The sequence below is a fragment of the Ambystoma mexicanum genome, chromosome 2p (assembly GCF_040938575.1).
Source record: "Ambystoma mexicanum isolate Mex_15411 chromosome 2p, UKY_AmexF1_1, whole genome shotgun sequence".
Taxonomy (NCBI): Eukaryota; Metazoa; Chordata; class Amphibia; order Caudata; family Ambystomatidae; genus Ambystoma; species Ambystoma mexicanum.
The window spans coordinates 1,474,716,151-1,474,736,190 of NC_090923.1; the positions used below are offsets into that span (position 1 = coordinate 1,474,716,151).

A 20,040-nucleotide genomic window follows, 5' to 3' on the forward strand; every position below is an offset into this window, starting at 1 on the left:
TGGGGCACTCCTATATAGTCCTGAGAAGGTGGCAAAGATCACCATGGCCTGTGTCATGCTGCACAACATGTGCGTCCGAAGGAATGTACCACTGCCACCTGACATTGACATTCATTGGCCGGGTGAGGATGAAGGGGATGGAGACAGAGGCGAAGGAGCCCCCCTGCCAGTACGTGATGCATGGGACGGCCATGCTGTACGCCAAGCACTAATTGACGAATACTTTTAAGACACAGGGACCATGAATGACTTTTGTCAGTCAGACACTGGGCCAATGTGAACATGCACAAAGGGAATGTTGTTATTTGGACACTGAACACCGTAACACATTAAATAGATGCACACAAAAAATAACACTCTCCAGCCATGGATTGTTCTCCTGAAAACTTGTGTATTATCTGTAAGTGCAAAGCTGTGCCCACTCCCCCCTCCCAGAACCCCCCAACAAACTCCCTCACCCACCCCACAGACCCCAGTGAATAGCCCAACAAACTCCCTCACCCACCCCACAGAGCCCAGTGAATAGCCCAACAAACTCCCTCACCCAACCCACAGATCCCAAATGTCCCCATGTGTGCAACAAACAGTGTTGCCTTCACCAATGTTCCTCCTCACATTTTTTCATTTCCAAAAATGTCATTTCTTTGGGACTTTTGGGTCTGGGGGTGCCATGGCCGTGCGCTCCTGTGCGTTAAGCGCACAGGGCTTGATTGAACCGAGGTGGAAGGGGTTGACGTGGTGGAGGTGTCAATTGTCAATCCCCTTGCTGAGCCATGGTGTGGCTGCTGCACTTGCGTGATGTTCGCTAGTAGGGCCTCGGTCAGTGACCCCATGCACTGCCTGAATGCAGACGTGGACGCCTCCACGGCAGCTGTATTCGCAGCAATGGCCGTGGCTATGGCCTTCATGGCCTCATTACCGGCAACAAACTGTTGTCGCATTATCTGCAGCATCTCGTCTTGGCGGGCCTCCACCCTTGCCAGACGGACCTCAAAGGGGGTTTCAGTCGCAGGTGTACCGGTGGCTGGTGGGGTGGTGGAAGGCAGGGTGGTGGAAGGCAGGGTGGTGGAAGGCAGGGTGGTGGCAGGCACCTGCGTGGGGCCCTCGTCCTGGGCACTGTCCTCCTCGAAGATGCCGATGTCCGAATCTCCAAGGTCGGAGTCATGGAGACATGGGTCATCCAGGCTCTCTGTCTCCGCAGGTGGGGAGGGGGGCCAATGGGGGTTGGGCTGGGCATTCCCGAAAATTCTTAGGCCTCTTCAACCACCTCTGTGGACACGACGTCCGTGGTGGCCAGCGGTACAGCTTACACTATCGCAGCAGGTGCCCCCTGCAGGGTTGATGCCTTGCGTGGCACACTGGGAGTGGTGGCAGGCAATTTCTTGGGAGGAGGGGGTTGCGGTGGCCCTGGTCCCCTTGCGTGCACTGGATGTGCTTGCCCCCCTATCCTGGGTTCCACCTTCCTCATCGGTGCCTGGGAGATAGAAGAGATGCAGGTCATCAGTGAGATTGCCAAATGGCAGCTGTGATTTGTTGCGGTGTCATATGTTCATACATTCAGGCATGATTTAATTTCTGTTGTGTGGCATTTGGTGTACTGAGGGGACATGTTGGCAATGATTGCATGGCTGGTGGCATTGGATTGTCTAGGTGTGGGGGGGACATGGGCATGGATGGGTCATGTTGCACCTCTGTTGGGATTACATATTTCACTCAGCATGCATGTGGTGCAGGGGGTGGCAATCAGTATTCTGTTGGTGAGTTGATGTTGCCTTGGATAAAGGAATTGCCTTGCCTAATCTGACTTCCACCTCACTTGTGTCACATCTTGTTTTGTTATAGGTGGATGTGATGGTTCACTCACCTTCCTCTGTTGTAGTAGCTGCCCCGAACTCCTGGTCTCCTATCCCCTCTATGGATTCTGGGTCGATGAATCCACTTGCGATCTCCTCCCATGCGGTGAGCTTAACAGGGGAGTGTGTGCCACCGCCTGTCGCCATTGCGGCCCTCCGGTTCTCCGCCAGGATCTTCCGGACCCGGAGGTGGAGGTCGTCCCAGCGCTTTCTGCAATCCCGTACGCTCCTTGGGGTGCTCCCCACTGCTGTTACCCTCTGAGCGACCTCCTGCCACACCTGTTTTTTACGGGTTTTGGCCGCATGCTTCAGGTCTGTGCTTTGGATGATGTCAGCATGCTGTTGTAGGGTGTCCGCTAGCATTGTCAATTCAGCATCTGAAAAGCGCTGCTTCCTTTTCCTTTGTGTGCTTTTTTCTGGTGGCCTTTGACATCCTGGTTGTGTTTTGGCAGTCAACAACACGGGTGTAGTAGTGGTAATGGAGGATGACAATGGATTCTGTTTTTAAAGATGGCCGGCGGCCCGTTTGCTGTTCCTGCGCGATGACGTGATTTCCGGATCTGGATTTTACGTACACGGTTATACTGTGCCGGTTTTACCGTGCCGGTATTTAGGTGTTGGTATGAGGCGGTGACGCTATGGGCGGGCCGCACAATGCCAGTATGAGGGGGTTGGTGGCACTTTACCGGCATGGCAGAATTGGCACTACCGGCATGGGGGAACGCGCATGCCCGCGCACTCGTAATCACCCGCTGTTAGCGGGTTCATACGAGCACGGACCCACTCGTTCCGTCATGCCGGTAATGCACCCGCTTTTACCGGCATACCTTGTTATGAGGACCCAAGTGTCTTAACGTTGTTGGACACCTTGATGGGGATGTTATCAATAGTAAAAGATAAGTACTGCTGATCGAGGTTGCCCAGGGTGGTGGGTGACTCAATGAGCAGAAGTTCAGTTTTTTCACTATTGAAGCAAAGCCAGTTGTCTGCCATCCAATATTGGATAGTAGAGTAAATGGTGGTGAGTGTGTTCATATCTGCTTCATAGCCCCCAGTGAGTGGGATAAGCACCTGTCTGTCATCCGCATAATTGGTATACAATATGCACAAGGAGTCAAGGATGCTGAAAAAAGGCCTTGTGAAGAGGTTGTAAAGCGTGGGTGCGATGCAGAAGCCCTGTGGAACTCCACATTTGATGTGGCGCCATGTCTTAAGGCCCTTGTGTAACGTTAGCAGGTTTTATGCGGAGCGTAACCACTGGGGTAATGGATTCCACTTTACAGCTGCCTGATACGACAAAACTCTTCTACCGGCTCTCGATTTCCTGATCCTTTGAACCTTCAAGAGATAAAAATTATGAGACTGAGTGTTCTGCCAGGATTATATAGCTGTAGTTTTTCAGATAATATAGATCTTCTACTACCAAAAACGTCCTGTGAACAGTGCTGACTCATGCCGGCAGCAGTACAGGAAGCTCGGGGGTCCCATTGTATGGCATAAAACACTGACGCAGCAAGCGGAGAAGCCGAAGTGATGGGGGGGCATGCAGCTGGGAGACCTCGGGTTGAGAAGGAAGTCGAGGTGTTGGAGAGTGAAGAGATCGGAGCTGACAGGCTGCGGGGGAGGAGGGGTCAATGTGCTTCAGAGGAGGAGGACCCCGGCAGCTACTGAGAGGGATGTGTGCCTGCAGTTGGAATCTCTCATGAAGCGCAGCACGTGAGCTGGGGGGTGTGGGTCCAATGGCAGCCCCTCCACACAGGTGACCCTCGGAGCATTGGAGGTTGTGGAAACCTGGTGACAGTAGAGGTAGAAGATTGTGGAGACGCCCTTAGAGCCCCTCCCACCCAGGAAAACCCCTGGAGAGCTGCAGTGGAGCAGGGATGCCTCTGAGTTGGCGGTTGGCGGAGATTGCTGCTGGCAGGCTGCCCTCCAAGTCGGGGGCCCACAGAGGGAGGCGCAAAGGCGGTAGGAGCATAGGTGCTGTGGGGGGTCATTAACAGCATTTCCGGGAGCTCGGATAAGCTGGAAACATACCTTAGACAATTACCGATATAATGGGAAGGGGGAGATGGTGATACTCAAGGAAGACCAGGCTACAGGGACACAGGACACAGAGATTGGGGCCATTAAGAGCAGCATTCAGGTAAGTTTGGAGGAAATCAGAGGCATGGAAACAGATATTGATACCAAGGTGACAGAGTTCTCTGGAAAGGTGGAGAGCATGGAGGAGAGACTAGAGGGGCTTGAGGCAAACCAAACGTCGGTGGCAGTTTAAGAGACCCAGCTTGATAAGCATCTGTTGGAGTTCGAGCAGAGGAAGGACGAATTACGGCTCAATATTGACGACATGGAGAATAGGGAGAGGCAGTGTAATTTGAGATTTTTTGGAATCAAAGAACAGGAGGGGTAATCCTCGACTGCATTGGTCGTTAAGATACAGGTGATCCTGGCACTGGTCCTGAAGTCACAGGAGAGCCCAGCAGTGATTCTTGATAGAGGGCACAGATCGGGTGGAGGAGGTAGGGGGCCGTGCTCTGTGATTGTGACATTCCATTACTACACGGACAAAGCCTGTATCTTGGTGAAGACGAAGGCAATGGCTTTGTTTGAATTTGAAGGATCAAGAGTGGCCATTTATGAGGATCTCTCGGGCTACACCTTAATGAGGCATAAGAAAGTGCGCCACCTTGACTCAGTGGCTGAGGGACAAAAGTGTGCGCTACCGTTGGGGTTATTCTTTTGCACCGTTGGGGTTATCCTTTTGCTCTCATTTTCTAATGGGAAGGCATGAGGTATCAACTGGTTACGGAGGAGATAAACAGAGGGTGGGAGAGGAACTTCATGTTGGGGAACTGGTTTCCGAGAGACCCCGCCTGGTGACAAGGCATTTGCGGACAGCCGTGGGAAGCCGGGTGATCGACAGAGGGTCCAAGGGGCTTGGAAGTTTTGCAGACTGAATACCATCTCACCAAAAGTGCCCTGGGGGTTGTCAGACTCTTGAGAACGGCACTGATGCTCTCTTGTATGCTCTATGTACCAACAGTGTGGGGCGAGGTGGGTGGGGATGGGGGTTGCGGGCATCCCAAGTATGGTCTGTCGGGTGTGCTGGTTTCAGGCTAGACCTCCCTTTGGTGGGGAACAGGGAATACCGTGCAGAAGATGTGTGTACGGGGGACAGTAAGGAGACTAGGGGAGCATGCCTTATTTAAAGGCCATATGTTCCCTCGACTGGGGCAGGGGTTGGCTGGGGAGGTTCACATTTTGGCAGGGTTCGTGTTTAAGATGGGGTTGTGCTTTGCTTTTGTTTTTTGTCGTCTTGTTGTCCTTCCTGTTGTGTCCTTTGAGGTGGACCTTGGAGGTATGGCTGTTGCTGCCCTGAGTAAGTTTATTGGTTGGGTGAAGTGGGGATGGGTGGAAGAGGACGAGAAAAATGTATGCTGTTTTTTTATGGGGAGTGAAAGCATTGTGTTGACAAGGGGCTCCCTGAATGTTATGGGCCTTAACTCCCTCTACAAGAGGTCAGTACTGATGAGGGAGTTTAGGAGACAAGGAGTGGGGGTCCTTTGTGTATAGGAGACTCACTTTATTAGAGGGGAGGAGAGATTAAGGAGTAGGGGGGCGATCACATACTCCTACTTTGCGTCGCGGGTTGGTAGGAAGAAGGCTGGGGTTGCCATTCTGTTGGGATGGACGACCGTAGATTCCAGAAAATGGATATTGAGCGGGATAAAGAGGGGCGATTTCTGTTTGTAAAGCGACAGAGGCATGGTGTCATGGTGAATTTGGTGTGGATATACTGCCCAAATACTGGGCAGGGACACTGCTGGGAGAGGGTGGGCGGTGCCTCCAACAATTTACAGCGTGCAATATTTTGGTCGGAGGGGATTTTAATATGGTTCTGAACCCTGAGATGGATCAGCTGAGTGTGAAGAGGGGGAGAATGGAAGATGTCAGGAAGGGAGAGTCGCAGAAGTTTCAGGAAACCAACACTCGGTTCAGTCTCGTGAATGTGTGGGAGGTGAAGGTGCTAGGGGGCAGAGCAAGCACCATTTACCTTTTTCTCAGCGTTACACAAATCCTTCTCTAGGATTGATGGGCTGCTGGTGGAGGTAAACACAGTATCAGAGGTTCGGAGGATGACAACGGTGGCAGTCCCGTGGTCGGACCATGATTTGGTGGTGGTGGTGGTGGTGGTGGTGGTGGAAGTGCGAGTGAGGGACAGGGGGCATAGGCAGTGGTGCTGAATTTTCAATTACTTCCTCCTCAGGGAGAAGGAAGCGGGACAAATACTGCTGCAGAGGATCAAAGAGTATCTGCAGTTCAATAACACAGGGGAGGTTTCCTCATATGTGCTGTGGGAGGGGTTTAAAGCCTCAATGAGGGGGGTACAGATAGAGATGGGTTTGCGGGCCAAGAAGCAGCATGAGGAGAAAGAAAGGCAGCTTTGGAGCCGGATAGGAGAGTTGAGACCCCTTGGAGGGGCGGACAGGGGAGTGGACTCAGGGAGACTTAGGGAACTGCAAACTTGTAGGGCGGAACTAAAGGAGTTGTTAGCCTACAACATGGACTGGGTGGTCAAACATCTCAGGCAGAGATACTATGAGAAGGGGGAGCATCTGAAAAACTTCTGGTGTGGAGGTTGCAAGCCCAAACTAAGTCTAGAAAGGTGAACGTGATACAGGATGCAGAGGGGACACAGATTAGGAGTAACAAAGGAATTGCGGGAAAGTTTGCAGATTTGTAGGCAACCCTCTATACATCAGAGAGTGAGACCACCCTGGAGATGGGTCAGACGTATTTGGAGGGCTTGGAGTTGCTGCAGCTTTCGCTGGAGGAAGCGGAGGCGTTGGACGACCACATTGGGGTAGAGGAGGTCATTGCTACCATAAAAGTGAAAAGGGGATGAAAAGTGGGAAGTCCCCCAGGGAGGATGGCTTTACAATGTGTTTTTATAAGATGTTTCAATATGTATTGGCTCTGATACTAGCTAGAGTGTTCAATGAGGTGCTGTCTGGGAAGGCTCTCCCTGAGACAATGCTGTAGGCATTGATATCGGTTATCCCAAAAGAGGTGAAATACCCCAGTAGCTGTGCCTCATATAAGCCTATTTCGCTTCTGAATATCGATGTTAAAATTCTAGCGAAACTTCTGGGAAATAGTCTAAATAAGCTCCTCCTGAAGTTAATTCTCGCAGACCAGGTGGGGTTTGTCAGGGTTGGCAGGGGGCGGATCATGTCCGCAAGACCCTTAATCTCATCTACTGGGTACAGAAAGGAAATGTTCTGGCCTGTTTTGTGTCGCTTGACTCAGAGAGATCTTTTGATTGGTTAAAATGGGAGTTGGGGCCAATTTTCGGCAGTGGGTAGGAGCCCTCTACAGGTGACAGTATCAGTGAATGGTGTGTAGTCTGAGGAGTTTCCACTAACCAGGGGTACAAGGCAGGGCTGCTCCCTCTTCCCCCTTCTTTTTGCTTTGGTTATAGAGCCATTGGCAACTGTAATATGGGCAACCCAGGGGATTAGATGTATAGAGGTTGATGGGGTAGAGTTTAAGGTCTCCCTATTTGCAGACGATGTGCCGTGCTACCTTAAGGACGAGAGGAGTTCACTGGCAGCATTGATGAAGATGTTAAGTAACTATGGCAGGTGTGCAGGGCTGAAAATGAACTACTCTAAATCTTTTCTTCTTCCACTGGGGGAGGGGTGAAGCGGGAGGGGGGTCAGAGGGATAGGCTTTCTAGGGAAAGGTTGCATCGACTTAACTATGACCCACTGGTGGCAGAGGTGAGGGAAGACTTGAGTTGGTGGTCGGAGTTAACGCTCTCTTTGGCGGGGAGGATGACGGTGGTGAAAATGAAAGTGCTCCCAAGGCTATTATTTTTATTTTAGATGATCCCATCTATCCCCCCAAGGGTTTCCTTAAAGGGCTGTGACCTATCTATCTTAAGTTTGTCTGGCAGACGGGGAGGGCAAGGATAGCACAGGAGTCCCTCTGTCTGCCTAAGGCGCATGGGGGGGTTCAGATTCCAGGATTTTTCCTTGTACTTTAAGGCTGCTGAAATGAGTCATGTTGTAGCATATGTCGGAGGAGTTTAGGAATTCTCGAGGATTGTGTAACATTCCCGAAAAAGGGGAGGGATTATTTATGGACATAACTGTTGCGGTGCACGACCATCCAATTCTTGGAGTACTTTGGAGAGTATGGTCAACTTCTAGGGAGCTGTCCATGTGGCCCTCGCTGTTGAGTTCGCTGTGGGGTTATCCTTTTAGATTGGCTGCTAGGAACTCTAGGGGGACACAGCAGTGGTCTGACTCTGGGTTGGAAAGGGTGGTTCATTTACTGGACGGAGGTACATTTAAGGAATACGAGGAGGTAAGAGATATGCTGGGGAAGGAGAGTTTGCCAGTTTTCCAGTATATTAGGCTGAAGGGATTACTGATGGACCTGAAATGGGCTGAGAATGTGGTGAAGGATCTCACTCCGTTTGAGGCGGTTTAAGTGAATTAATGCAAACGCTAGGAACAGCATTATTTCAAAATTGTACCAGTTCCTGTTGACCCTACGCACAAAGAGGAAGAGAAGAGTTAAGGAGTATTGGGAACAACTGTTGGGTGCATCATTACCGGAAAAGTTGTGGGATAAGATTTATAGGGTAACCTTGTATGGGAATCTCCCCACACATGCCATTGAGTACAACTTTAAGATTCTCCACGGGTGGCACAGGTATCCGGTGAGACTTTCTAAGATGTTTCCAGAGCTCTCACCCCTATGCACAAGGGGGTCTGGGGAGTTGGTTACTTTAATACACATGTGATGGAGTGCCCGCGTATTACATTTTTCTGGGCCGAATTGCTTAGTTGGATCAAGGATATACTAGGGATCCTGATTCCGTTGGAACCTCTAACAGTGCTTTTGGGTATACCACTGGTGGGATATGATCCTTATAGATTTCCCAGGATGTGGGAGGCTCTGCTCCAGGCAGGAAGGATTACGGTGGCACTGAATTGGAAGCTGCCAGGGATACCAGAGAAGGGAAACTGGCTTAAGAAGGTGTGCGAGGTCCAGTTGATGGAAAAACATGGCTCACAATGTGTGGACCTCCGTCGTGGAGGCTTTAAAACACATTTCCTTGATTTATAAGCACCTTACAAATGCACAATAAAATAAATAAATAAAATGGAGGAGTGGGGGAAGTTCGTAGAGAGACACGGTTTGGGGGAGGACTTGCATGCAGCAGCGGCTAAAGAGTGAGTGAGTGGGATGGGCCTGGCTGCAGGCCTTGTTAAGGGCTAAGGGTTTGAAGAGGGTGCTAGACAGAGGCATGTGGCCCTTTCTTGGGTCTCCAGTTACGAGAGATATAAGGGGAGCCTGTTTCTTGTTGGGGTTTTCCCGACCAAGCGCGCAATATCTTTAGGGGCTTGAGGGGTGAAAGCAACGCAAGAATGCCTGCGATGTGAATATTTCCTATTGTGTCTTGTGTTGTAATGTCTTGTTGTTAGTCCTTTTGCTTTTCTTCCCGAAAAAGTGGGGTAGTGTCAATTGTAACTGGGAGTCTTCGGCCACGGCAAAATAGGGCGTGTTGATGGGCAGTAGAGATACCTCCTCCGAAGGTCTGGGGGATGTCTTTAGGCATAAAATTTGTCCGTGGGTATGGGGAGGATTCCCTGAGACTTTGATGTTGAATACACTGTGTTTTTGTGGATTTAGTTTTTTCTGTGTTTAATGATGTAAAATGTCAAACATTGAGTTACAAAACATATGTGGAAAGGAAAGAACATGGGACAAGTGGTTAAGCTTTTACAATTGGAGGAACCGTGGCAAAACCAGAGTGAAAAATCAGGCCCAGGTTTCTTACCGACTTTGATGGACAAGATCAGTTTCCAAACGATTGTGGCCACAATGTAGAACCCAATGGATTCTTCGCCAGTTTGATTGCTGTGATCTCAGTTTTGTCAGGATTATTCTTCAGTGAGTTACTATCCATCCGATCAGTTATGGTTAAGAGATGCTGTTAAAAGTTTCCATCAGATGTGGCCTTGTCTCAAGACAGACTCTTTGCATTCTCTTTGTAGTTTCAAAAATAAAAGGCACTTTGCCAAATCTGCTCCATCAGAAGTTTCATATTAGGATTAAACAACATTGGTGACATGTATGATCCCTGGGGGTCACAACATTTCACAAAGGCGTAGAAGGAGAAGGATACAGGTTAACCAGTTTGGAACAAGATGTGAGGTAAGAAGAAATCCACTTTAAAATTGCCCCACTTAGGCCATATGATTCTAGACATGCAAGCAGCAGCTGGCGATCTAGAGTCTCAAAAGGGTCATTTACATTGAGTAAAATCAAGGCAACTAATTCACCTATATCTACTGTTGTCCACAATTATTTGAGCATGATTTGTGTTACTAACGAGGTACTGAAGTCAGGCCGAAAGCTCAGTTGTGCTTTGTCAAATAAACAGTCTTTGTTCTTCGGAAAATCTTGTAAGCTGATTAGTGGCAGGTTGTTTCATTTATTTTAGCATGGAATGGGATTTGAATTGGAGGATAAAAGTTGTAACGAATTTCAGTATCCAAACAGATGAATCACTGCCTTTTTCCATTTGTTGGGAAATATTCCTGAACTCATAGATAGATTGAATAACTCAGTAATGTGATTGTTCAATGTTTGTAGAAGGACTTTGGCAACCTTCTGAGGGAAAAGGTTTAATGGGGGTCCTGAACAGAAAGCAGAATAAAGCAATGTCTTTACCTCACCTAAGAAGGAGGCTGATTATCAGTCATAGCTTGGCCTATTTTGGTGGTCCTTGCCAAATGAAAAGGATTTCCATCAGAAGGCAAGTTTGAGAAGATAGTTTCGATTTTCTGTACTTTTTAGTCAACCAGTACCTGGTGTGGACAAAGAGTGGACGGCAATGCTTGTGCGTTGCCCAAATCCCTCAAAATCATAAATAGTTCTTTGGTAATGTTTCCTGTAGTAACTATCCTATTAGAGAGAAATTGTTTCTTTGCCTCTATTTCTACAGCTTTATAGATCTGGTTATGTCTCTTGTAAAGACCTTTAACTGCTGAATCAAGTGAGCTTCACCATTTCCTCTCTCAATTCCTGGAAGCTTGCAGTAAAGTATTAATTTCTTAGGTAAGCCATCTATACTTAGGTTTATGCTTCTGTACGGTAGATTCGGTTTATTCACTACTTTAGTAAATGAGTTATTAAACTGCTCAGTTATCTCATTTAAGTCAGAGGATGTTGCCATATGTAATTTCAATTAAGACATTTTAGCTTCTACTACCTCTTCTACTAATTATCAAGATCTTGAAATTAATTAACCTGATCTTCTAGTGGTCGATATATAATGGTGGGGAGTTTACTACCATAAAACAGAGTACCAAAGTGATTAGACCATATCATTGGGAATAGCATTTCTGCTGATACTTCGAGAATTGATGTAAAACCTGGATCTAAGATATTACCAGTTTGATGTGTTAGATGGAAAATCAATGGCCGCAGGTCAAGATCATTTTATGCAGCTGACAAAGCATTTGGGGTTCTTGAGAAGAATTTCTGTTGTTCCCATCAATAGCCTAAAACATCTTTCTTCATATGTGGAAGTCTAGAAATCTAACTTAAGTCATGGAATAGAGTCTTCCAGATATTTAGGCTCCTCCATAGAATGCTTGGTTTATTGAAGTTCAGAGTTTCCAAGCATTGCTTTGCTTTCTCTGACTGGTTCTGCAACCTCCTGAAATAGTATGTCAGAAAGTATCTGGGAAGTTAAGTTAAACAGCTTGGGGATATGGTCGAGGTGTCATGTCCTTAAAGTTATATGATCAGCTGCTTGGAGTGCAGCTTTCATTGGTGCTGGAGGGCTATTCTGAAGTCCCACCAGGAGGTCATTACTGTAATCTAATCTGGGATCATAAGGGCTTGAACCCCTGACCTTCGCTCTAATTTGGAAATGAAAAATGTAATCCTTTAACATTATTTTTGAAGTGTAGGCTGTGTTGTGTATAAATGATGTAGGATAATGTCAATTGGTTTAGAACTGGGAATGAGGGACTTTGAGATTCTAAGCTTGGAAAGATCTAGCATTGCTTCCTGAACAAGGAGTTTAGCAGGTGAAGTAGCCACAATAACTAAACGTGTCTTTTTAGAGTTGAGTTTAAGATTGTCTTGTACCAGCCAATATCGACATTTACTAAGCTAGTCAATGAGATAAGTGACATCTTGTTTTGAAGTTCTTTTTCTTGATTTATAGTTGAGTATTTGATTACTGTTGAATAGAATATGCTCCTGTTTCTGATCAGCTCACAAAAGGCTGTATGGATATGTTGAACAACATAGGAGAGACAATTGAACCCTGGGTGATGCCATATGGTGAGTAAATCAGAATTGAAGTTTTCCATTTGCACCCACTGAGAATAGACCTGCAGAAACAATGTAACCTATAGACAGCCCTGTACTCTTATGTCCCGTCCCCTTTCCTCCATACTGTATAGGCGTCCCTTCCTAGGGACGGTAGACGCAACCTTTTTCACCAGAACAAACCTTCTTCCCCTTTACATTTAGAGGCATGCCGGGGCACAGCTCTGGAAGCATGTATTACCCTGACTCCATCCACCGGCACCACACCTCAGTCCCCTTTTCTGCGTCAACGGGAACGGGCCGATTTCACCAGCGCTCCTGGATTTGGCTTCGGCCATGCAATACCACGCGCTCTTCCCCGGATACTTCTTCTATCTTTTTGTCTTCTTTTTCTCAAATCAGGTACTTTGTCCTGCAGCACCACGCTCCTCCCCGGCGCATGGTGACTTCAGTGGTATTCAGCAGGTGTCCAGCCTGCGAGGAGCTCTTTCCTACGTCTGACCCCCACGCTCTTTGCCTCCGCTGCCTTGGCCCCGACCACGGCTGGGAGGGTTGTACAGCGTGCGATGCACTGACTCCACACGCACTGAAGAACAGGCTAGCTAGGTGGAGGGAGCTCTTTGAAAGGTCACCCCCAGAGGACTTGAAGAACTTTGCCAAACAGAGATTGAGGCCCAAGGGAGGGCCGCTGTTTTCCATCGCACCCCGTAAGGGGGACTCCTTCCAAAGGAAGCGCCAGAGCGGGAGGAACCTCTCTGGTTCTCACATCAGGACATGTACCAACGCTAGTCCAGCTAACGACCTTAGGGCCGAGGGGAGGAAGCAGTACCGAGGGACTGCAAGGTTCTTTTACCGAGTGTACACCCAAGGGGCAATGCCCTAATACCGGCCTAATATCAGAGGGGGCACCTGCACGCAGCACTACCAGCAACACTGCGGAGGACAATACGCCTTCCAGGCCCCGGCATGAGGTGCAGGGTAGCTCCACCACCAAGAGTCTTGGAGGAGGCCGAGCACAGGGAGCCATGCACCACGACTTTGGCACGTGGCACGCAGCTTGACAAAATGGCCGCCGCACAAGCCAGCGCTCGTCCGATGCCACGCCTAGGAATGGAGCAGGTGGGAGAACGAGTGTCAAGGTGGGACTGGTATCAACCAGGTACGTGGCATACAGTTTATTTATCAGCAGCGCAGGGAAGGTTCCCCCTGCAACCGAGACAGAGTGCGCTCTGGCCCAAGTAGCCCCCAGCCACTCCGTCAATATCACCTGCCACCTCTTCAGACTCCAATGACAGGTTCTTCGAAAGGTTCCTGGTGCTGAAGCGAACCCCTCAGATGGGGGCCATCCTGCAGGATGCAGTTAGGGACTTGCTCCCTCCGGCCACTCCACCGGCGCCCATAGCCACTCCTCCTATGGCTCCGGTGCCCCAGGCCCCAGCGCTACTCCCGCTGCCGGCTCCTTCGATTCCGGCTTCCCTGCCTCCCACAGCACAGGTGGTTCCACACCAGCCTCCGCACCAGCCTCCGGCTCCAGTCTCCACACTGCAGCCTACGGCGCCTAGCACTCCTCCACCTGCTCTGGACCAGCAGGACATCCTGGTGGACTCAGACAAGGAGGAGGACGCTGATACTCCGTCGTCCGCAAAGGGCTTCCACGAACGGCTTGCAGGTTTGGCAGAATATTTGGGCCTTACTAAACCAGAGGTAGAGCAGCCCGAGGAGGGGGTCTTGCCGGAAGTCCTCACCCTATGACCCCCTACCATAATGGGTATTCCGATGCAGAAAGATGTTCCTTGGCCAAGAAGGGGTGGTTCAAGCCACACTCGGCCCAACCTGTCAATAGGCGCCTCAACGCCAGGTAAAGGCAGATGGAGGGGGATCCACTCTTGCTGTTGGCGCACCCTCAACCACACTTGTCGGTGATCGCTGCGCCATCACTCTACTCTAAGCCTCAGTCGTCCTCGGCCACCTCGTCCTTGGCACTGCTTGGTAAAGAGAAGATCTTGGAGGCGTACGTCAAGAAGCTGTAGTCCAATGCCTCTCTACACCTCCATCAATCCAACGCGGATGCCATGCTGGCAGCCGTTAACCAAAGGCTTTGGCAGGAAATAGCAGACTTCCTTCCAGAACTTCCGGTGCAGAGCCAAGCACGCTTCAGGGCGGGCCTAGAAGAAGCCACGCTGGTAACGCAGGACATCATGGAGTCTACTGTGGCCCACAATCGATACCTCTAGCCAGGCCATATGCATCACCACGGACATGAGAAGGACGGCCAGGCTTCAAGCTACTAAGTTTAACCCTGCTGTCCAGGAACGCATATTGGACCTTCGATTCGAGAGTAGTGACCTCTTTCACTCTACCACCGATGAGGAATTAGATAAAAAGAAGAACAGCTCACAGGCGGCAAAGTCTTTATTTATCCTAATGAAGGCCACGCCCAAGGTGTACACCCAGTCGCATCAACGCTCCAACAAGGGGCGGGTGTTCGGCGGGTTCTGGGGCTTCCAGGAATGGATGTCGAGGCAGCCTGACCGCTCTCTGAGTCAGCACCAGCGCAAACAACAAAATGAGGGGGACAAGGGTTTTTTTTATCGAGTCCCCCTCCTCCGCAGCAGCCTCAGAGGGAAAAAAAGCATGACGCATCCCTTCCAGTCCACGTGTCTCCGGTGGGGGGCAGGCTTGCCTTTCACGTGCAATTTTTCCGCCAAAACTTTTAGGACCCCTGGATCCTCTCTGTAGTATCCTCGGGGTACCACCTACCGGTCCCTCCCTCTCCTCCCTCCTCCCCTCCACTCCCACAGATTGGGACCGCAACTCGAGAGCCAGGCAGTGGAAGAAGTCCCAACCTCCCAGAGAGTCTCGGGCTTCTATTCCAGGATTTTTGCCATACAAAAGAAGAACCAGGCTAGCCTGAGAGTTGTGTTGGACCTATCCACCCTCAACCTCACCCTCCCTCTTTAAAGATTCAAGATGGTTACGCCCGAAATCATTGCGAAGACGTTAGACAAGGGAGACATGATGTGCTCCCTGGATCTGAAGGACACATCCTGATTTGGCAACCATATCACTCCTTCCTGCGCTTCAGGATCATGGGCAGCCATTTCCAGTACAAGGTGCTACCCTTTGGCCTCAACTCAGCCCCCAGGGTATTTACCAGGATCATGAATGCAGTGGCAACCCTCCTCAGGGCCTAGGGCCACCACATTTACCCGTACCTTGACAACTGGCTCGTCAGGGTGAGATTTCCGGTGGCAGTTATCCACACTTCCTCCACACTTATGAATACACTCCACGACCTGGGGTTTACGATCAACCTCAAGAAGTCTCAGCTGCAGCCTATGCAGAGTCTGACCTTCCTGGGCCTCATCTGGGATACGAGCTCCAAGAGAGTTTTCCCCCTCTGAGGACAAGATCACTGCCATCTAGAGGGCCACTACTCACTTCCTCACCCGAGAAGTGACATCGGCCAAGTGGTACCAACATCTATTGGGTATCATGGCAGCAGTCCTACTGGCCGTACCCCACACAAGACTCAGGATGAGGAGATTACAGCTGCACTTTGCAGCCTCATGGAATCAGGAGCAGGACTCCCAAGCGGAGCTTGTCAACATTCCTCATTCCCTCCAGTCGGACCTCACATAGTGGTCGAGGGACTGCAACCTGCGGACGGCCAACCCTTCCGGGAGCCAGCCCTGTAGGTCACCATAACTATGGACTCCTCCCTAGAGGGCTAGGGGGCCACTCTGGACAGCCAGAGCGTACACAGAGTCTGGACACGGCAGGAGCAGGAGTCTCATATCAACTGGCTGGAGCTCAAAGCCATCTGGCTAGCTCTCACCAGCATGTACTATGCCAACAAGCAGGGGGAGTACCAGGTCGCCGCCACTGTGCAGACTAGCGGTCAGCATGTGGGAATGGGCCCTACAGAGCAACATCTACCTCACGGCCGTCCACCACCCGGGGAGGTCAACCTGGAAGCGAACAGTCTCAGCAGACTGGGAGCGGACAATTACGAATGGCAATTGAACGACCAAGTGCTGCTGGAGATCTTTATCAGATGGGGCATCCTCAAGTGGATCTGTTTGCCTCCTGGCACAACAGGAAGTGCCAACTGTTGGCGTCCTGGCAGGGGCAGGGCCCCGGCTCCCTGGGCGATGCATTCCAGATACAGTGGGACAGCATGACAGCGTATGCCTTCCCTCCCACACCCCTGGTCGACAGGGTGATCCGCAAGATAAAGGAACCTTGTCACCTCAGCATCATTCTGATAGCTACGTGGTGGCTGGTGAGACCATGGTTCTCCGAACTGCTCAGCCTTATAGACAGACCACCCATTCACCTTCCGATGGGGCAAGCCCATCTCCAGGCCCAGCAGGTCGGCAGGCTCGTCCACTCTGCCCTACAGAAGTTAGCCCTTGCAGCGTGGTTCCTGAGCAGGTCACACTCAAGCACCTGAGCCTATCACAGGCTAACCTGGAAATCATTCAGGGTGCCAGCAGCAGGGCTGCCAGGAGCCAATACAAGAGTAAATGGACTAGGTTCTGTCATTGGGCAGACTCTAAGGAGATCGACCCCCTTAAGTGCACGCTGGATGATGTGCTCTCCTTCTCGGCACACCTTGCATACTCAGGCGTACAGGTGGACACATGCTGCACCTATCTGGCAGTCATAGGGGCCTACAGGAATTCTGAGGCAGAGGTCTTCTCCTCTTCCAAACTGATAGTCAGGAGGGAGACATTTGGCGGGCCTGTCCAGGCTCTACCCGCCCATCAAAAAGCCACACCCCGTGTGGAAACTCAATGTGGTGTTTGGCGCCTTGGTGCACAAACCCTTGGAGCCAATGGCGTCCGCGGACATCAGGCTGGTCACCATTAAAACCGCTTTGTTAGTGGGCCTCACCTCAGCTCGCAGGGTCAGCGAGATCCAGGCTCTGGTGGCTTCAGAACCCTATACCACTTTTTACAAGGATAAAGTGGTCATGCGGGCATACCCCACGTTCCTATCAAAGGTACCCTCCGTGTTCCATCTAAACAAGGAAATAGTCTTATCTACGTTCTTCGCTGACCCCAAAGACGAGACTCAGAGAGTCTTGCACTGTCTGGATGTCAGACGTGCTCTGAAATTCTATCTGGACAGTACCAAAGGCTTCCACAAGTCGGATGCACTGTTTGTCAACATTGGGGGCTCCAGGCCCGGCTATCAAGCATCCAAGGTCTCTATTGCACGATGGATGGTTTTGGCCATGAAGGAGGCCTTTGAGGGGCAGCACAAGCTGCTGCCGGCTAACATGCACGCCCACGCTGTCAGAGCCAAAGCCACGCCCGTTGCCTTCCAGCGGCAGGTTAATTGGCAGGTCATGAGCAGGGCAGCCACCTGGGCCACCCCGTTGGCTTTCTGCAAGCATTACTGTTTGGACACTGGCTCTAAGTCAGACGCGGCCTTCTGACAGGCGGTTCTTAGGAACCTATTTGCTTAAGGAGGGTCTCCTCTCCACCCTGGGGCTACATTCAGTTGTAATCGCCCATACAGCATGGAGGAAAGGGGACGGGACGTAAGAGTAATTAATAGTTAATCCCTGTAGTGACTAACGTACTCTTAGTCCATAGTCCCCTTTCCTCCATACGTCCCACCATCCTCCCTCCTAATAATTCTGGTGTCATTAGGCAATGTTAAATATGGTCTACGTGTCAATGCGGACTGAGGTGTGCCGCCGGTGGGCAGAGCCAGGGTAGCACATGCTCCCAGGGCTGCGCCCCCACGCGCCTCTAAATTTAAAGGGTAAGAAGGTATTTTCTGGTGAATAAGGTTCAGTCTCCCGCTCCTAGGAATGGACACCCGAGGAAAGGGGACTATGGACTAAGAGTACGTTAGTCACTACGATGAGTAACTATTCATTTAATGCCAAAGGGGGATGTTTTGGTTTGGTGGAGCATTGAGTAGTGTACTGTATCAAAGGATGCTGAACAATCTATGCAGCTATGGAAATAGGACTGTGTTGTCAAAACTACAAAACTCATCATGTACGTCTTTGACAATGGAAGTTAATGTGCTTCATCCTTATCTAAAACTTTGAGTGGTGGTCCTCCAGGAGATTACTGTCAGAGATGAAGGAGCTCAATCATGATACCAGACAACTCTGAAGTGTTTTTAGGAAGGCACTATTTATGGGCTAAATATTATTGAGCTGAGAGGGTTCTGACGGTGGCTTGTTTAGGATTAATTATGTGACCCTACGTCAGTGTGTTTGGGGGTTTTATTTGAAACACAGAGGATGTTATGTTACACAGCCAGCAAGGAAATGGGCTATGCAATACCTGCTTCGCCAGGGTAGAGGATATGAGATCTCACATACAGCTTGAAGGTTGGGTGAGTAACCCTATTTTGGAGGTTATTAGGGGGTGGGGCAGACACGTGGCCCCTGGCATGTATATCTTCACAATATCAGATGCATCTGGCCATGGATTTCATTCCACTTGGCCAAATCTGTAAACACTCATCTTAAGTTAACTGGACTGGATTGCTCTAACAGCCTTCTTCTCTGTCCGTTCTTCCCATGCTTTATCTCTGCCCTAACCTATTCTAAAAGGAATAGACAGTAACCCCTAGTTGCACATGGTATCATTTCTTGACTTTTCACTTTGTAGCCTGCAGCTACTTTCCAAACCTATTATTTTGACTTCTATGTTAAGCCGTCCAAGAAAACCCCGATAAGCTACTCGTTCCTTCAGTGTACCAGCTCCTTATCTCATTAACCTCCTGTCCACACTCTCTTGTCCCATTCAAACCCCAGACCCATTCCCTTTCTCTGCCAATGTGTGTCCATTGCTTGCTCCAATCTCGCAGAATCTGAATGCAAGTCTTTGAGGCTGGACCACAAAACAGACACGAGGTGAGTGGAGAAACGTTGAAAGTGCTTAGGGAGCCCTTGACTTATGACTGTGTCTGTATTTGCAGACATTTAAGAGGGATTTAATTCAGCATGGGTATCATATATTCACAAAAAATAAAGGGTACCATTTAAAATCCTGCAATAAAAGGGGAGCCTTTTCTTGTTTCAAAAGATGTTTGTTTTTCTGTTCTCAAATGTATAATGAAAAATTATCCACTGCGTAAGGCTTTTTGCCATTTCTAGGAAAAAGTCAAGCAAACATTTGTTGTACTTCTTTACTTCTACCCTGGTTTACATCAGGATACCATGAAATATTTAATTTGATGCGCTGTTGTTTTCAGTAAAGAGGACCACCACTCAAAGTTTATAATAAAAAATAACTTGTATTTTGAGTTGCAGAATTTCCACTTCACAATGATGAGCTAGAAGCAAGTTTGATGAATCACCATTGCACCAAAAGAGAAGAAAGTGGCATCACTCTAAACTTGGGTAAGCTACAAACATACACGTGCTGACATTGGAAGGTGGTCCTTATAAGACCTCTTGGATCGGGTCCATTTACCCATGTTTCTGCATTTTCGTCTCAAAAAACCTAATTTAAAATGTTTTACACACTTTCAAATGATTCGTATTTTTAGTTCTACAATTGCACGGTTTTTCAGACTAACTTCTCTAAATGCATTTATTCTCAAACATCTAGCTTTCCAAGAGCTTTGGAAAGTGAATGCCTAATACCAAGTACAAAACGTTATTTTCTGTAGTGGGTGTTGACAATTATTGTGGCGCAGAGCAGAAAGTGGCAGGGAAAAGAGTTAAAAAGAGTGAGTGAGGATACAAGAAAGAGATAGAGAGGAAAAGGTAGTAAGGGGACTATACATAACTAAAACCTACATTTTGAAACATGCCATGCAGACAGTATGCATTTATTGACAG

The 20,040-nt window shown here is 49.4% G+C and overlaps 1 protein-coding gene across 1 annotated transcript in view; it reads left to right on the forward strand.

Annotated features, from left to right (window-relative positions):
- LOC138567643 (zinc finger protein 2-like) overlaps positions 1–20,040 on the forward strand; it is a 563,467-nt gene that overhangs the window by 470,366 nt on the left and 73,061 nt on the right. Inside the window, exon 6 of the mRNA XM_069646107.1 lies at positions 19,507–19,596. Coding sequence (XP_069502208.1) covers positions 19,507–19,596 — 90 coding nt within the window. The remainder of the gene's footprint in view (positions 1–19,506; positions 19,597–20,040) is intronic.